The 16,769-nt window shown below is 37.8% G+C and overlaps 1 protein-coding gene across 1 annotated transcript in view; it reads left to right on the forward strand.

The window, feature by feature from the left end:
• IL1RAPL1 (interleukin 1 receptor accessory protein like 1) overlaps positions 1–12,762 on the forward strand; it is a gene marked incomplete at both ends in the record, with an annotated part of 599,815 nt that extends 587,053 nt beyond the window's left edge. Inside the window, 3 exons of the mRNA XM_082278475.1 lie at positions 745–888; positions 10,568–10,738; positions 12,044–12,762. Coding sequence (XP_082134601.1) covers positions 745–888; positions 10,568–10,738; positions 12,044–12,762 — 1,034 coding nt within the window. The remainder of the gene's footprint in view (positions 1–744; positions 889–10,567; positions 10,739–12,043) is intronic.
• Between the last annotated feature and the right edge of the window lie 4,007 nt (positions 12,763–16,769).

Below are 16,769 nucleotides of genomic sequence, written 5' to 3' on the forward strand. Positions count from 1 at the left end.
CCCGTGCTCAGGAACAGAGCTCCATGGTGATGATCTCAATCCACCCTGTGAGCAGACAGCAGCAAAGACACCAGGGAGTTGGCCTGAATGTCACAACAGACAAGTCAGGACAATTTGCTGTGTCTACACATTGGCTAAGCCCACTGGGGGAAAGTGAGAATAAAGATGAACTGCAGACCTCTGGGTAACAGTGTTAAAAATATTAACACATAACTGAGATGTGAGGTTGTAGGGTTCCTTGGATAATGTGTCTTCACATCTCTCAAGTTTTTTGTGGGGTTTTTTAATTATTATTAATATTGGGGTTTTTTTTATTTGGGAAAAATAATTAAATCCTTAATCTTGTCCAGTTTGTTCACATGCTATTTGTATAAGGAGTAAGGGAAGAGCTGGTTTTGCATTATAGTCCTCAAAAAGGAAACATTCGCCTTTGCTTTCATTGTAAGTCGAATGGCAACATTTATCTAGGTAAAGCAAACTGTAATCTATCTGCATACTTCTCCCCAGTGATATTTATTTTTAAAATGAGCAATTCAAATGGTGTATCAAAGGAAAAAAACTTACTGAAGAATAAAGAAAAATCAATTATGTATTCATTCAAGGGTCTTATAATGAAATAAATACATAAATGTGGGGTTCATCATTCATTATTTTATTTTAATGTTTAACAAAAGTGCAAGGTCTGTTGCTGATCTTTCTGTGGTTTGAAATGTGGTTGTTACTGCATTTTGTAATTCTTTGCAGAGCTGATGTACACAGTTGAGCTTGCTGGTGGGCTTGGTGCTATTCTGCTGCTGCTTGTTTGTTTAGTGACTATCTACAAGTGTTACAAGATAGAGATTATGCTCTTCTACAGAAATCATTTTGGAGCTGAAGAACTAGATGGAGGTAAGGCAGCTTCTCAGCACATTTCCTACTTTCTAAGAATATCTGTCTTTTATTTCCCTCCATCAAGGCCCAAATTTAATTTCAGTTCAAGATGTGTTAAAAACTCCAATTTTAGGTGCTGACTTGAATATACATTCCTCATACAGCACACAAGCACAATCACTGCTGAGCACACACACAGATGTATGTGCTGCTCTCTGGAGCTCCAGAAGACATCCGTGTCTTTTAGATTTTTATTCCCAACACTGAATGTAAATTGCCAACATCAATGCATTAAAGATTTTCACTTCCTGTCAGTACTGAAAGCCAATTTTATTTCTCTGTAAGCAAGGGGGTGTCCTCCCTAATTGTATTCAACAAATAGGTAGAGGTTGAAGTGAATCTCAATTTACTGCTTGTTTAAACTGATCAGTTTCAATAAATTGTTCCGAGTGTTTGGGAATGTACCCTGTAGTTCATTTGCTTAATCACGAAGTGGGCTGCTAAATGGTCATTAAAGTTGTTCTGTGATTCAAGGATATCCAGCCTAAACAAAAGTGATCCACAATATATGCACCAGCTCTGTCCAACATATACATGCATTTTCATCTTTCTCTTTCTAAGCACTTAAGGAAGAGGTCTTCTTTGCCTCTAGCCTTACTAATCAAAATTGCTGTTGAACAGCAAACTGGGTTGAGCTGCAGGCTCTGATTAATTAGATTTGGTTTCTTGGGTCAGAGTTCCTGATGTTTTGTGCTGCCACTATGTCTTTGGTGACAGAACCTTTTTTCCTGCAGAAATACTAATTAAAGTTTTTTTACAGGTCAAGGTAACAGCCTGTAGGCAGAAGCCATTGTGATATATTAAAATAAATGTGTACTGATAAACAAGTGATGGCTAAATCTGTCACTGATAAGGAAAAGAGCAGTTGCAGAATTACAGGTCCTTATATAAGACTTCCATAATAAAATCACTAGGGAATGACCCATTTTTGCCTCCCATCTAAAAATGCACAAGGATTCAAAATAGAAAATTCACAGAACAACAAGCCCAAGAACATCAGAACATTTTGTAACCTTCAATGGGATTTACAAAAAGATGCATTAATGTAGCCGCTCAGTGAGGAAAAAAGTCAGGTTATTCTATTTACTTTACCAAGGAGGAAACTGAGGCCCAGAGGGACTGTGAGTCATGGAGGATTTTGACAGACATCTTCTTTCTTTTTTTTCAGAAGCTGAGATCCTCTCTTATCCACAAAGCAGCCGCCAGTTTAAATGGGCATGTTTACTTCCATAAATTGTGTGAATATAATAACAGTCAGAATATGCAGAAATAGACACTTTAAATAATAACTGTTTAGATAGATGTAACAATTTTTTCTCTATTAGTATCAGTAATTCTTGCTTTTATAGCTGTTAATTATCATTTTCTCAAATCACTCCAATTCATTTGCAGATTTACTCCGCCAGGTGTTACACTCCTGCCTCTCTCTCTTGTCCCATCCCAAACATTGGTCACCTGGGAACAACAATACTTGAGTCATGCATTTTAAACATCAAAAAAAGGGACCTCTAAAGTATACTGTTTTGTGATTCAAAAGGAGGAAAACCAATATCCATTCAGTTTATCCTTCTGAGCAAAGGTCATTGTTAAAGAAGGTCAAGAATGGATTCTCAGATCAGTGCAAACACTGATAGATTGGGTGCTTAACCACAGCAATATAAAAAGAAAAATGCTACCTACAAATTCCTAATGAAAACATGTAGCTTCTACCATGTTGAATATGCTGGCAACATGGATAAAACCCATTGTGCTAATGAAGTGACTTCAGCTGCACATTTCACTTTGTCTCTTTCACTTACACATGCAAAAGAAGAAAGATGGAGAGAAAATGTTCCACAAAAGCCCAAGCCATGGCTTGTGCAGAAATAAATTGCAGACCTACACTGAGATCCCTTCCTTTGTCTTAGTTTGTTATTGACAGACACAAAATGCTGAACTCTAAAATCCTATTCTAATCGCATCTCCTGCAGTGCAGCAGCAGAGCGCCCACGTTCTATTCATAATTTACACAATGTTCTGTCATACTTCAGGACAGCATGGAGATAAGCAAACATCAAAATATCATAGTCTTTTTTTTTATGTGCACTGTATTGTACCCAGAGAGGATTTGAAACACTTTAAAGGTGAGGTGCAATTAAAATTTTCTGTTGAAAATCTCTTTTAAAATTCAATGCTTCATTTCTTCCCTGATCAGAGAACAAGCCCTTCAGGATGTCAAATCTCATCACTATTCCTTTTTCTTTTCCAAGCCTTAGACACATCAGTTTTTCTCAGGCTAACTAACATACACATTTCTGTGGGAGGCATGGGTAAATTGTGAGAAGTATTTGAAAACAAAGTATTTAACCCTTACAGCTAATGGAACTCGATTTATTACTTTCTTTAGGGATACTGAAGATCAAGCAAGTGATCACAGCTGTTGATTCCTCATTTCTCGAACTTACAGTGTTGAATTTCCCAAAGTTTTATTCTCAGGCTAAGGACTAGACTTTACTTCTGTTTTTTCTCTCTCCTGCAGACACTGCAGCTCAGTCCTGGGAATGGGAATTGAATCCCCCTTTTATCGTTTTGTGGTTGATTCTCTGCGTCCCCTACTAATTTATAATATAATAATATTGGTGCTTCTCCTCTGACTCCATGCCTGTGCTTTCCAACTGTGTGGGAGCTGACTCCACCCCAGGGGATGACGTGATGGACACCACATTGTGTCCTTCAGTGCAGAGCAGCATAGCATGCCCATGTCCTGTCAGGGGACCTCACTATGAATGTCCGAGAGCTCCCCGGGTCACTGGAGCACAGGGTCAAGAGAAGCACTCTGACCCTTGCAAAGGAGAGGCTTTTTTACTTACAGGTGTTTGGCATGACCTTGCATCTCAGAGCCATAACTCACCACTACCAGTTTGGTGGTCAGAAACTCCCAAATCTGTTGGAGGAAAAATTGAGTCCAAGATCTCTCCACATATGCAGTAAAGATGATAGCTTGAAGTGCTATGCAAATGAAGAACTGTTTGTACTGTTCTGAAAACAACAACATTTTCAGAAATATATACTTCACTGGGATTTTCTGAGGGCTAATCTTTGTCAAATGTCAAGCAACCCTTTTAGTTTTGCAGCTTTAATCTTAAAAGCTTACTTTAAAAAGTCTTGTCCATAGAGCACACTTTAGGGACTAACATGATGTTAGCGAAATCCACTTTTAGAAGTGGTAATTTCTTCTATTATTTTGTACACTGAGCTCCAACAAAAGAGATTTTATACCATGTTCGTTCTCTGCGGAGTGTTTTAGCAGTTGCTTTTTATGTATTTTTATTTTCCAAGGACCTTCTCTTTCTGCCATTCCCAGTTTTTAAATGACTTTATGAAAAAAGTATCGTATTTTAACTGACAGAGTGAAAATGAAAATAACCATTTACAAGTACCTGCGATCAACACGTCCTGGTTTCCTTCTAGCTTGCACTCTGTGACCTTAAAACTTTGTATCAGAAGAGATATTACTACTGTATAGAAATCTAAATACATGAGCTGACTTCCAGGCGCCCTAAAATCAGTGGAAATTTTCTCATGATTTTACCTGGGACAACTTTCTCCTTTGTTGTACTGTTCCTGCTCATCAAACTGTGCAAGGATCAGTCCCCAGGCATGACAGCCACAGCAGCCACAGTGAAGGTGGAGAGGGGAGCCACTTCTCTCAGTAGTGCCCATTATGATCCTGCCTTCGAGTGAACAGGAGTCTCAAAGTGACCAAAACAGCTACTTTTGACTTTTTTTTGCCATTTCAAGATCTGAGAGGTTCCAGTGGATATGTAGATATCTGTATGCCAGTTTTAATTTATGTTATGGATAAATCCCGAAGTCTATGGATGACAGGCTAAAAACCATTGGACATGGTCAGATAGACAAAATTACTTAAAAACTTCCACACACGTTGGTGTTACAGTTTCCATTTCAAAGGAAAGAGCATGTGGTACAGCTAACAGCAGAAAGAGTTTTCAGGTATCTGCCACTACCATTACCTGGGTACATTTTTAACTTTTTAAATTGGTGGAAGTTTTTTTATCAAAGAATTAATATGTAAAGGTGAACACTATCTTAAAAGAAAAAAAAAAAGGAAAATAGAAGAAATTTTATGCTAGGAGGCTGGCAAAAATAAGTAGCAATTGAAGACAAAATCTGACCAAATGTGTTGTAAATAGTTTTCTAATGAAATTTGCATAAATATCCTCTCTCACAGCCATGCTGACAAGAAGTCAAGCTTTAGGCTCAAGAAAAAAAAGAAGGCTATAGGCAGCTGACAGCCTTTAGGTTCCTTCACCTACAATATTGGGTGTCCTCAGTCTTCTTCTCAGCTTTCTTTGCCATGGAAACCTTGGTGAATTGAAGGAAGCCAGGGGCCTCTGTGCAGCTCTGTTACAGGGAAGGTAGCAGGGCCCAGGCCTGGCAAGTTACGCTTTTGGTTCTGAAAGTGGCAAAGTGGCTGCTTTTTTTTTTTTTTCTACCACATTGCTGAAATAAAGCAAAGTGCTCCTAATAAGATTAAAATGTGCTGCTTCTGAGCTCTCTTGGTTCAGGAAATCTGGTTTGGATTTGGTACATGGCAGCTATACTGTTTCATGGCTGAGCTGTTTGCCCTTTCATGAGAGATGATTTTCTACTTCTTGCTGAGGGGAAGCAAATCAATGCGCAAATTAGGAGACTGATGAAACTGGTTCTTCCCTGAAGTTTCTGTTGCACCTGGGAGTCCTTATGTAATCATGATGTTTGTCCTTGCTATTATTTAACTGCAAAAGACCAGCAGGGTTCATGGATGAACCTATGGGAATTCCCAGATAATATCTGGTATTATTAATGTAATATAATATAATATTATATTATATATTAATCCAGGAGAAGAGCAGGTAAGAAATACTTGTTAGTCGTTTCCTGGATTTCATCCCAGCAAAACTGTTAAGCAGCAAGGAATGGCAATGCTTTGAGATGCTTCAGGTTTCTGTGTGACTAAGTTATTAACTTTCAAATGTAACTTTTACTATTGGTTTAAGCGCCACCAAAGCACTTGTGTTAATGATTATGCTATGCAGGTATAGCTAGACTGAAATTACTGCTGAAGTTAGTGACTTTGCAATTACTGAATCTTCCCTGGGGACGCACAAAGTAAGTTTGCAATAGCAGTCTCACCACTCATTTATATATTCTTATTGGCTATTGGCAAATTGTGACGATAAGAAATCCTGTTCTATGAATATCAATTTCAAATTCTATTAAAATCATCTTAGAAGAACGCAGCTCTCTTCTTTCTAAACATTACTGGTTACAAAAAGGGATTTTTCTCTTATTTAATTACAATTTTATTGCTGGAAAACTGTTTCTTTTAACTCTTCTTGTTTATGCTATTTATTTACATCTGAAATGCAATTCAAACAATAAAAACTCAATTTATGTCTCCACTGAATATGGGGTTTTGTAGATTCTGTGCATGAAATGTGCTAATTCAAAAGAAAATTCCTGCTTTTTTTCTCTCTTCCTATTTCATAGCATTTAAAGTGCATGTGTACTATATGATATATATCTCTCTCTTAAAAAATAAAATATTATCAAATCATCTTTATATTCCAAATGAAGAGATTGTTATAGGTTAGAAAGTTCAGATGCAAAGTAGAAAAAAAAAAAAAAAAACTACCATGCAATTCAACATTGCTCACTCTGCACAAGGATATGAACTATCATGAGGAATGTTACATTTAAAAAATACTATGCCATGGAAAAAATTGTGTGGGTAGTTCTTAATTTTTTATTAACATTAAAAGGGCTTGACATTTAAAAATAATAGAAAATGTTACAGTGAGCTTCATCAGCAACAGCAAATAGTGTGAGGAAAAGTATAAGTATTTTGAAAGACCTAGGATTTAAGCATTTTATTCAACTAAGCATTAAATTACATTTTTTCATTGTATTAAGGATAAACACTATCCCAATGTATATATTAAATGTGGCTCCCACAACAGTGAAGTAAATACAGGTTAAGAAATGCCATAATTTTGAAGCAACTACAGTCTCTGAGAAATTTTGAAAGGTTCTTTGCAGCCTTTCCTGAACACAGAATGTTTTTTTAAAGACAAAAGCTTCCTGTGTCAGTTTGACTGCACCTCCCTGCTGCATTTGGAAGGATCCAGTCTCCTATCTCCAAAAACTCCCTGTGAAATCCTGAAACACTGAGTTAAATCAGTGCATTGCTCCTAATTCCTGTATGAATATCCTAGAACTTAAGAGGAGAGCATGTACTCTGCTGAAGGAATCAGCTGTCCAGTTCCCGGTTGATTGGGAAATGAAAGCTCTTCCCAACCTTGCTGGCTACACCGAGCTGTGGAGCACCCTTGTGCATGGTCAGCTGCCTCCAGTGCACTCAGTGTCACTGAAGGCACTGCAAACTACGCTCAGGATTTCAGGATGCACAGACACATGGGCTGACTCCATCATCTAGGTCTTAGGGCTTCACTGAAATTAAGGTCGCTGTGAAATGCAACACTGTAGGATTTCTCCTTGTTTTGATCTCTTAATCTGTGTTGTGCTAAAATGTATCGTGCCAGCTAAAAGTCGGAATTTGTCACTGGCTTGAACATGGCTGATAAAAAATTACTCTATAAAGGTTTTTTTTATTATTTTTAATTTTTCATGTATATATATATATAATTTTTCTGGCTCCCATTAGCAGAAATATCTTCAATGTTTAAGTCTAATAAACCCTCACAGGCCCAAACTGCTGACTTCTTGCAGTGCAACATGGAAATCATTAGAAAACACATACATCTATAATGCAAATTTGAAGTTAAATCTGTTCAGTGGTCCCTGTAGAAGAGGAAATTTTGTCTTTCTTTATGTAGGCACCAGCTTATCATTTCATGTGTAGCTGTTAAGAGAGCATGCATACAGATGAGCTCTTAGATGTCTGATAGCAATTTACTTACCCAAAGACCCCATTTGCATGTGACAAAGTAGATTCATACAGAGTCTGGGTTTCATTTTATGCTTACATTGAGCCTTTAAGTGACTGCTTCTGAGCACATCCTTGGAATAACAAGAAGCGTTTATAGCTTCATCCCCTAAATATTTATATCACTTCTTCTGGATTAACATTGTAGAAAGTTACGGGGAGTATGATAGCATACTCTGCATTTGGATGAGTATCAAAAGGAATGGACAGCATTAAAGAATGCATATTCCAGTGATGCAACAGGTACTTTGGCTAAAATCCTGGGCCACCAAATGAAGTAATCTTTCCATGTGTTATTAATGAAGCTGAGATTTGACCCTCAGTGTTTGCCCCTAAGGTCTATCTAAACCTGTGGCTGAGTACAGCTCCATGACCATTGCTCACTTACAAACTTCTCACTTTGAACCCCATGTAATGGTTGAAATGATATGACAGTTTCTAACTCACAGTCTGTTTTACCTGGAGTCTTGCAGTAGCAGTGGTTTGGGGCTGACTGAATCATTTGCAGACTGAATGTACCACAACCTGAGCACAGGCTGCATTTGATCTCATTGTGATGAACTAATCCAGAGCTTCCACATGCCTGATGCCTGAACACATCTATTCAGATATACCCTAGACCCCAACCATTCTTTGCCCTACAAATACTAATAAAACCAGGAGGGAAAGATATTTTCCCTGCAATACAGGATGATGCAGCTGTATTTAGTGGAGATGCTGGAGCCTCCATGATATGAAAAAAGTGTACTTTGAATGTGTCATAGCACGAATAATTTCCCCTCCAAGTAAGATTGTGCAAACCATCTTAACAGACAATACTCAGCCTTTAAACCAGTTTGAATTCTGCATAATTTCTTATTTTTTTGTCCCTTTGTGAAATTATACATTCTCATCTTTACTCAAAGACTTTGAACAGAGCGACACTGGGCTCAAGCATGTACCATGGTCAAGACCATTACTGAGGTGACAATAGAATATGGCCTTGCAGCACCAGCATTTTGCCAGTTGTAATAACTTCCCCACATATTTGTTGACTTCACTGTGTGCCAACTCTTTTGCTGGGTTAACACTGTCCTACTGTAGAAACAAAAACCTGCTGTGTCATTTCCCTCTATATCATACTTGATCCAATCAGTCTTATTTTAATGTGTTGTCAAAGGCAGCAGGTGCTTGTCTGTCATTAAAGGACACGTTTTCACAAATACTCAAAAAAATCATGGAAAGTGTTAACCATAAAAGGCAGGGCTTCTCTTTTTCTTAGTTTCCTTTTTTGGCTGTGTTTTGGTTGTTGTTTTTTGTTTGTTTTGGGCTTTTCTTTCTGTGGCTATAACAATCCAATAGATAATATCCCACAAAAGATGCACAGGGCACAGAATGAGCACATGGTTGAGGGTTTAGAAAGTTTAAAAGTAGTAATAGTACATTAGAAAGTTTAAAAGTAGTAATAGTACAACCAAATTTGTTTTGTCATCTGCAAATGAGCGTAGTGCACATGGTTCCTCAGAAGGGAGAGAGGACTGTTCAAGATTACCACCGCTCAATTAATTTCATTTACACTCTTTGCATCCACCCTACAGCTGGCAGGCTTTTCTAAATAATGCTACCCGACTACAAAAGGTGCAAAATGAAGAAAGGACCAGCTCAATGAATAAATGAAGTCAGCACTGATTGAATATAACATTACTTATGACACACAGTATTTAGAGTATTCAATCAGATCTCTTTTACAAGCAATTGATATTCTCAGTAGTCTGTGCATAATGTTGTCAAGAGAGTTAGAAGGATGTTAACATTTCATTACTCTTGCCATTGATTTTCCTCTGCTTTCTTCACAACAAAAGTCAAAATGTGACCTCTTATTCCACTGAATTAGTTCAAGAGCACTTGGTATTATTGACCTCCTAATGAAAATTAATGGTGGCTCTTTTGATTCAGTCTTTCAAGTAGGCACACCAAGCACATTTAAAACACAGGCATGGTTATTTCTCATATTGAAGTAACGCACAGTTAAGTAATGAAATGTACATTAATGCAACATTAAATTTGCAAATTTAAATGCACAGAATTCAAGACACTTAAACTGCGTTATCAGGAGCTGACGCTGCAAAGATTTAAGCTTTGCAATAATTTCAGACCTGGAGAGCTAAAGAGTTTTACAAGGAATTCTATACGTACAATTAGAGCATTTCAGCCCCAGGTCCTAAATTTACAGTAAAATTCTGGCAAAACTGAAATGCTTGTACTGTGCAGCATAGACATTTGCACATTAGCTTAGGAATTTCCATGCTCTTCTTTTCCCTTTTATGTTAGAGAAGAATGCAAACTCTTCACAGTGACTTTTGACTTTTGTGCTATGAGCTGTCACCCTGCAGTTGAGTGGATTTTCTTCATCTGTATTCTTACATAAACTGACTTCTGTCTATGGATATGGACCCCTCCTTCCCTGCATCTGTGTAACTAAGGATTATGTCTACCAGGTGACACAGGATATCTGAACGGATGCATATCTGTAGATTGGGTGAAAGCTTGCCATTTAATCTAAACCATTTCCTATTCCTGGAAAAGTCTCCCAGAAGTAATTCCTGGGGAAATATCCGGGAAAACCGCTAGAATAAGGAATAAACTAACTTCATTTCTGTCTTTCCCTAGACAACAAGGACTATGATGCATATCTATCTTATACCAAAGTGGATCCTGACCAGTGGAATCAAGAAACTGGAGAAGAAGAAAGATTTGCTCTTGAGATTCTACCAGATATGCTGGAAAAGCATTATGGATACAAGTTGTTCATACCAGATAGAGATTTGATTCCCACAGGAAGTAAGTAATGTCTTTATCCTCATGTGTTTTTGAAGGAGAAAATGAGTGATTGCAGTGATTGCTTTAGTCTTGTTTATATACCTACTCCTTCAGAATGTCATCTTTTCTCCCATGTTTTAGAGCATGGTGAAGACACCAAACATTAATGTGCATTTCCCAGATAAGAGGATTATTATTTAGTAATTGTATTGTTTTAATTGAAGGTAAAACAGTGCAGAAAGGGCATGCATAAGTAAAGGAAATGAAAGAGACTAACATTTTTCAGTTTTTTTGAGAGCTTGAATCTCTAGGAATGAATACTGAGTTCTTTCTTTTCAGTTCCTTAGATTTTGTTTGGAAAGATATCCTTGATTCTGAGTATTGCAGAAATACAGATAGGAAGGAAAAAGTTGTGTTCGGACTAAGACAATGGCTGAGTAATAACTTCTACACCAGGCAAAAGTAGTGAATTCTGTCAGTGTCCACTGCAGACCACTGTGTAGTGGATGTACTTGATCATTCTCAGAGACTGAAACTAGAATTGATTCCAGTTGGTACAAGTAGATCTTTTTCATGTTTCTTTCACATATTCCAACATAAGTACAGTAATGTTTTGTCAGTTGTTGTAGTATTCTTCATGACTTCAGTGTAACCACATGGACACTGACTAAGTTCAATACCTTTAATAAAAGATACGAGAAAGGATGCTTGGTATGGACAAAGCACAACATACAACTTCAAACAATCTCATGGATATTTTTTAAATCCACCGCAAACTAAACACTAATTTACAGGAGACAACACTGTTCTTATGAATGTGTGTGGCAGTGCCATGAAAAAAAACCAGAATCTAAGCCTACCAAACAATTTAGAGTATAATTTGGGTTTGAGACTGAGGTCCTGAAGCACATGGCTGCTGCTCTGTTGTCTAACTGGGTGACTTTGCCTTTTTAAAGGTAAAAATCATGATGGGCATATTTGTTCCAATAGTGATATAGATGATACAAAGCCACAGCTCATGAACAAACACTGACAATTCATAGCACGTGTGGGAATAGATGTTTTGCAGGATCACAGAATGGTTGAGGTTGGAAAGGGCCTGTGGAGGTCATCTTTTTCCAACCTCCCTGCTCAAGCAGGGCCATATAGAGCAGGTTGCTCAAGACAGTGTTCTGCCAGGCCAGCTTGGCACATTTGCCATTGATGTTTTTGCATACTTCAGTGAGATCTTCTGGGAGCAGGGATTTGCCTCTGTTGTTTCTCACCAATGTATGAGAGCAGACTGTTTTCTTAGATTGTTTTTTGAGCAATTGTTTTGTTTTGTAGCCTACATTGAAGATGTGGCAAGATGTGTAGACCAAAGCAAGCGACTGATCATTGTCATGACTCCAAGTTACGTGGTAAGAAGAGGTTGGAGCATCTTTGAACTGGAAACGAGGCTTCGAAATATGTTAGTCACGGGAGAAATCAAAGTGATACTGATTGAATGCAGTGAACTACGAGGAGTTATGAACTACCAGGAGGTTGAGGCCCTAAAACATACCATCAAGCTCCTCACTGTCATTAAATGGCATGGACCAAAATGCAACAAGCTGAATTCCAAGTTCTGGAAACGTTTACAGTACGAAATGCCTTTTAAGAGGATTGAACCCATGACAAACGAGCAGGTTTTAGATGTCAGTGAGCAGGGGCCCTTTGGGGAACTGCAGACAGTCTCCGCAATTTCCATGGCTGCTGCCACCTCCACTGCTCTTGCCACTGCCCATCCAGACCTGCGCTCCACCTTTCATAACACATATCATTCACAGATGCGCCAGAAACACTATTATCGAAGCTATGAATACGATGTACCTCCTGCCGGCACCCTGCCGCTTACCTCAATAGGTAACCAGCACACCTACTGCAACATCCCCATGACACTAATAAATGGGCAGCGGCCGCAGACAAAAACTAACAGGGAGCAGAACCCCGAAGAGGCTCACACAAACAGTGCCATACTGCCCCTCTTGCCACGGGAGACCAGTATATCAAGTGTCATTTGGTGACCGACATGCAAGGGGCTGTCAACCCCCTTGAGTAGGAGCAGAGTCTGCAGTCTGGTGCCTGGAACTACATCCTCGACTGCTGCTGTTAAACATGCATTACAATCGATAAACGAGGAAAAACAGGGTCTTGTACATATGTTTTTGCAATTTCTTTGTAGCATCAGTCTTCCTGTTTTACCCATGTCTCTTCCCATTCACATTTTTGACTTTGTTTTATATGTCATTGGAATTTGTATATTTACTTTTTTTTTTTTAAATGAAGAGACTGCTGTATAGATAGGAAACTTTTTTGCTTCATTAGTATAGTTTTAGACTTTTTGTTTGTTTGTTTATAACCTCTCTTGGGAATGCTTGGACAAAGCTATGTTGATATCAGAAGCACCATCCATTTTGTTGGCCTGCCTAGTCTGATTCCTGAAGGCCATGCCTGCTGCAGCTCACCTCTTTTGGAAAGTTTTTGTTCTTAGAAGGACCCCATTGCTCACTGAGAGCTCCAGTTTCATTTCTACTCCCGTAATGTGCACTGCTCCTTCCCTGCCCTTACAAAGACCCTCATTTGGGGTAACACTACAGTCTGATCATCTAACATGTAACTTGATAGATACCTGTCAAACAAAAGAAGATACCCAATCTGTATCAGTTGCTTCACAGTAGTCACTACAGAGTGTGTAGAAACTAGAGCCGGTTTCGTTTTCACTTTCTTGGGTTTGGGATTTTTTTAGTTCTTATTTTAAGAATGAGTTTGTTGTATCCCTTTTATAAATATAAAAGCAACCCTATTTTTAACACGTCCTGGAAAGTATTAATGTGGTTGTGGATTTTATTTTTTAAGCACTTAATTTTTTTTTCTTTTCCAACTTTCAAAATCCTGCAAATAACATTTGCAAATGTCAGGCAAGTAAGACAAGTGAGGCAATAGGCACTGAAGTGCAGAGTCCTGCTGATATGTACACTGATGACTTCCAAACCAAAGGGGAATAAAAAAAGACAGCATTGCAGTTGGTTTGTCACGTTGTATTATAGAAAGTGTTATTTTCAAAAAAAACATAAGAGCAAAACATTATTTTCCTGTGGGTTTCAGAGTCCCTTGTATTTTAATGTTCCAAAAACTGTATTTGCTTTAAAATGATATATTCAGGACGAAGAAATCTTCTTTCATTTGGTTTTAGCTTGTAACGATAAATAAAACTTTATTAATTTTGACATGAATTCAGTAAGAACTCAGGCAGAAAAAATGACATGATTACCAGAAATATAATTGTTTTCAGAATAAACTTTATTTATACAAAATTAATATTTAAATCAGACCTGGAAGTATTAAAAACACTTTATTCACTTTAATGAATAAATAAATTAGTTTTATTTTTATGTATGATTCTATCTTTGAGGAGTTGCAAATAATGCATGTACCATGGCTGACAGGGAAGAAAAAAAGCCCACCACTGTGTTTACATCCAGACATCTTTAAGACAACTTAAATGAGCACCTTGCTCATATTTATGTCTTAAATAACAGGAAGTCCTTTCTGGTTTTAGAAAGAGAGAGGAGTGGTGCAGCTCTGCAACATACTCAGGCCAAGCTCTTTGCTAGTCCCTGCTGGCAGAAGCAGAGGAGCTGGGGTAGAGTTACAGGTTGCAGCACACTGTCAGAGAGTCATGGGTTTGATTTACCCCCACTGAATCGTAACTGGTGTCCTGGCAAACAGGCCTTAGAATCTATTTATGTAATTAATTAGCTTTAGATATTTTTATGGCAGCTGAATGATATCAGCCGATATAATGGATATGTGGGGTTTGCTCATCATGATTGTCACAAACCAGAAAAGTATATCCTATAATATTTTGGTCTTCTTAATGAGAAGTGAGCGGGGAGACTGCAGTTTGGGGGATGTTTGTGGGAGCAATCCAGAACTGACAGTGTGGGATGAAATGAATGTGCTCCTGTTGTGAAAGTCAAGAAATCTCAGTATCTGCATAAGAAGAAAATAGACTTTTGAGGTGTGCACCGATTTTTATTTGCTTAAAATGTTTATTTCTCTGAGATTTAGCTCAAGTCCTTTTCTACAATCTGTTCTTTATTATGGTGTCTCTGGACATGTGCCAAACATCCACAAAATAGAAATTAGGCTGCCAAGTCACATAAAATTTTAAGAGAGCTTTGCATTTTTGCTTCAAGAAAGCTATTATTTATTTGCTCTTACAGACACCTGTCAGGCACTGATGGCATTTTCCTTCATTCATCTGGATGCCTGTCCTGGTTTCCACTGGGATGAGAGGGGGAGAAGGGGAGGGGTTGAGCGAGCAGCAGTGTGGTACTTATTTTCCATCTGGGCTTAAACCACAACAGTCCCAAATACCCAGGATCCTCTGAAAGCAATGCATTATTTTTTTTCCCCTTTACATGCCCTGGTATAAAGACTGGGATGTGGAATAAATATAAGATGAAATTATCTGACCACAGTCACATTTAGACAATTGGTAGGTGTTTCCTTAGCCACGTGGGAAGTACTTTTCTGTTCCTCTACTTTTAGTGTAGATCTAAGCACTTTGAATAGCATGATTCAGGGATTGACGGATACTATTTGATACTCACACTACTTAAAGAAAGTTTTGCTTATAATGTTTTGTCTTAATATTAAATATAAGAAAAACAAACAAAAAGAAAAGAGAAACAAACCACAAAACCTGAAATAAATGGAGAAGCTGTCTGTGGCTTTAGAAACATTCCTCCTAAGTATTCCTCTTCTGTGAACAGCTCTGTGTGGGGAACAGAGAAGGAAAGTGTTGTGTGTTCACGTGCTCTATGCTTGACATAAGTTCTGTTGGAACACAAAAATAAAATGGAAAAAAAACCAACCAAACAAATGAAAACCAACAAACAAACGAAAACCAACAAAAACTGTCATTGCCCTAATTCTTAGGCTCCATCATTTTTTATGAAGGTGTTTTGGTTTTTGACAATGCAGCCTGAACTGTGCGTGCAATAGCCACATATAAGGTTTAGCCATAAGCAAATAGCACTTTATTTTAAAAAAGGCACAGTGTGATGATCAGAAAAACTTACTCTGCCTGGTCAAAAACTTTGGGTCTGTATGTGGATTCTATGCACGTGAATTATCCAAGTGTGGTGCTCTGTCTTTATAAGGCTCTCTCTAATCAGGGTAGTCCGTGTTATAAAAGGACCCTGTTGCACAGCTTGTGTAAATTCAGCATATAGGTTCTCCAGACAGCATACATAGCTGGACAGAAATAGAAGACTGTATAGAATGCACCTAATTATTTTGAAGGCAAAATGCATTGCTGGGTCTGATTCTGTTCTCAGTTGCAGCACTAAGATTTGAGAGTCAATCTAATAAATCTGAATGAGTGTATGATTGATTTGTGTGGGAGAAGAAAATTGGAAAAACAAAGAGAAAAAGAATTCATATTTGCAGTCTGTGGCAAGATGAAATCTTGGCTGCAAGGAAAGGAGCACCAAAATGCCTTTTGAATTTTAGTGGGGACCCAGTTCTCACCTGGCAGCCAACATCAAACACCTTCAATGTGATCTGGTTCAGAGTTAAATATTGTGAGGCTTAGATACAAAGTAAGATTTTTCTATTACTGCACAGCTGTGAAAACCATGTATATGTTATATAATGGGTGATAATCAGCTTCAAAATAGCCAGAAAGCTTGTTATACCCGCCTGATCAAAATTCACAAAGTTTTATTTAGATATTGTGCATTAATGACACATTAAATTATAGATAAAGCAGTGAGATTTGGGGGAAAGTGGCCTAGTAAACAGGAGTCCTTAATTTTTAAACTAAAATAACCAAAAAAAAAAAAAAAAAAAAAAAAAAAAAAAAAAAAATCAAGTTAGTAAACCTAAGGAGACTTTAATTAAAATCCAAAGAAGGAAGAAAAACCCACCATAGTAAAGTAAGCTCAAAATAGAACAAAGGCCAATGAAGAATAAAGGGCAAAATACCCACTTGCTTTTTGACTGTATTGTGGTTTCTTTTGTC

This window comes from Coloeus monedula, assembly GCF_965178545.1.
Source record: "Coloeus monedula genome assembly, chromosome: 3".
NCBI classification, from domain to species: Eukaryota; Metazoa; Chordata; class Aves; order Passeriformes; family Corvidae; genus Coloeus; species Coloeus monedula.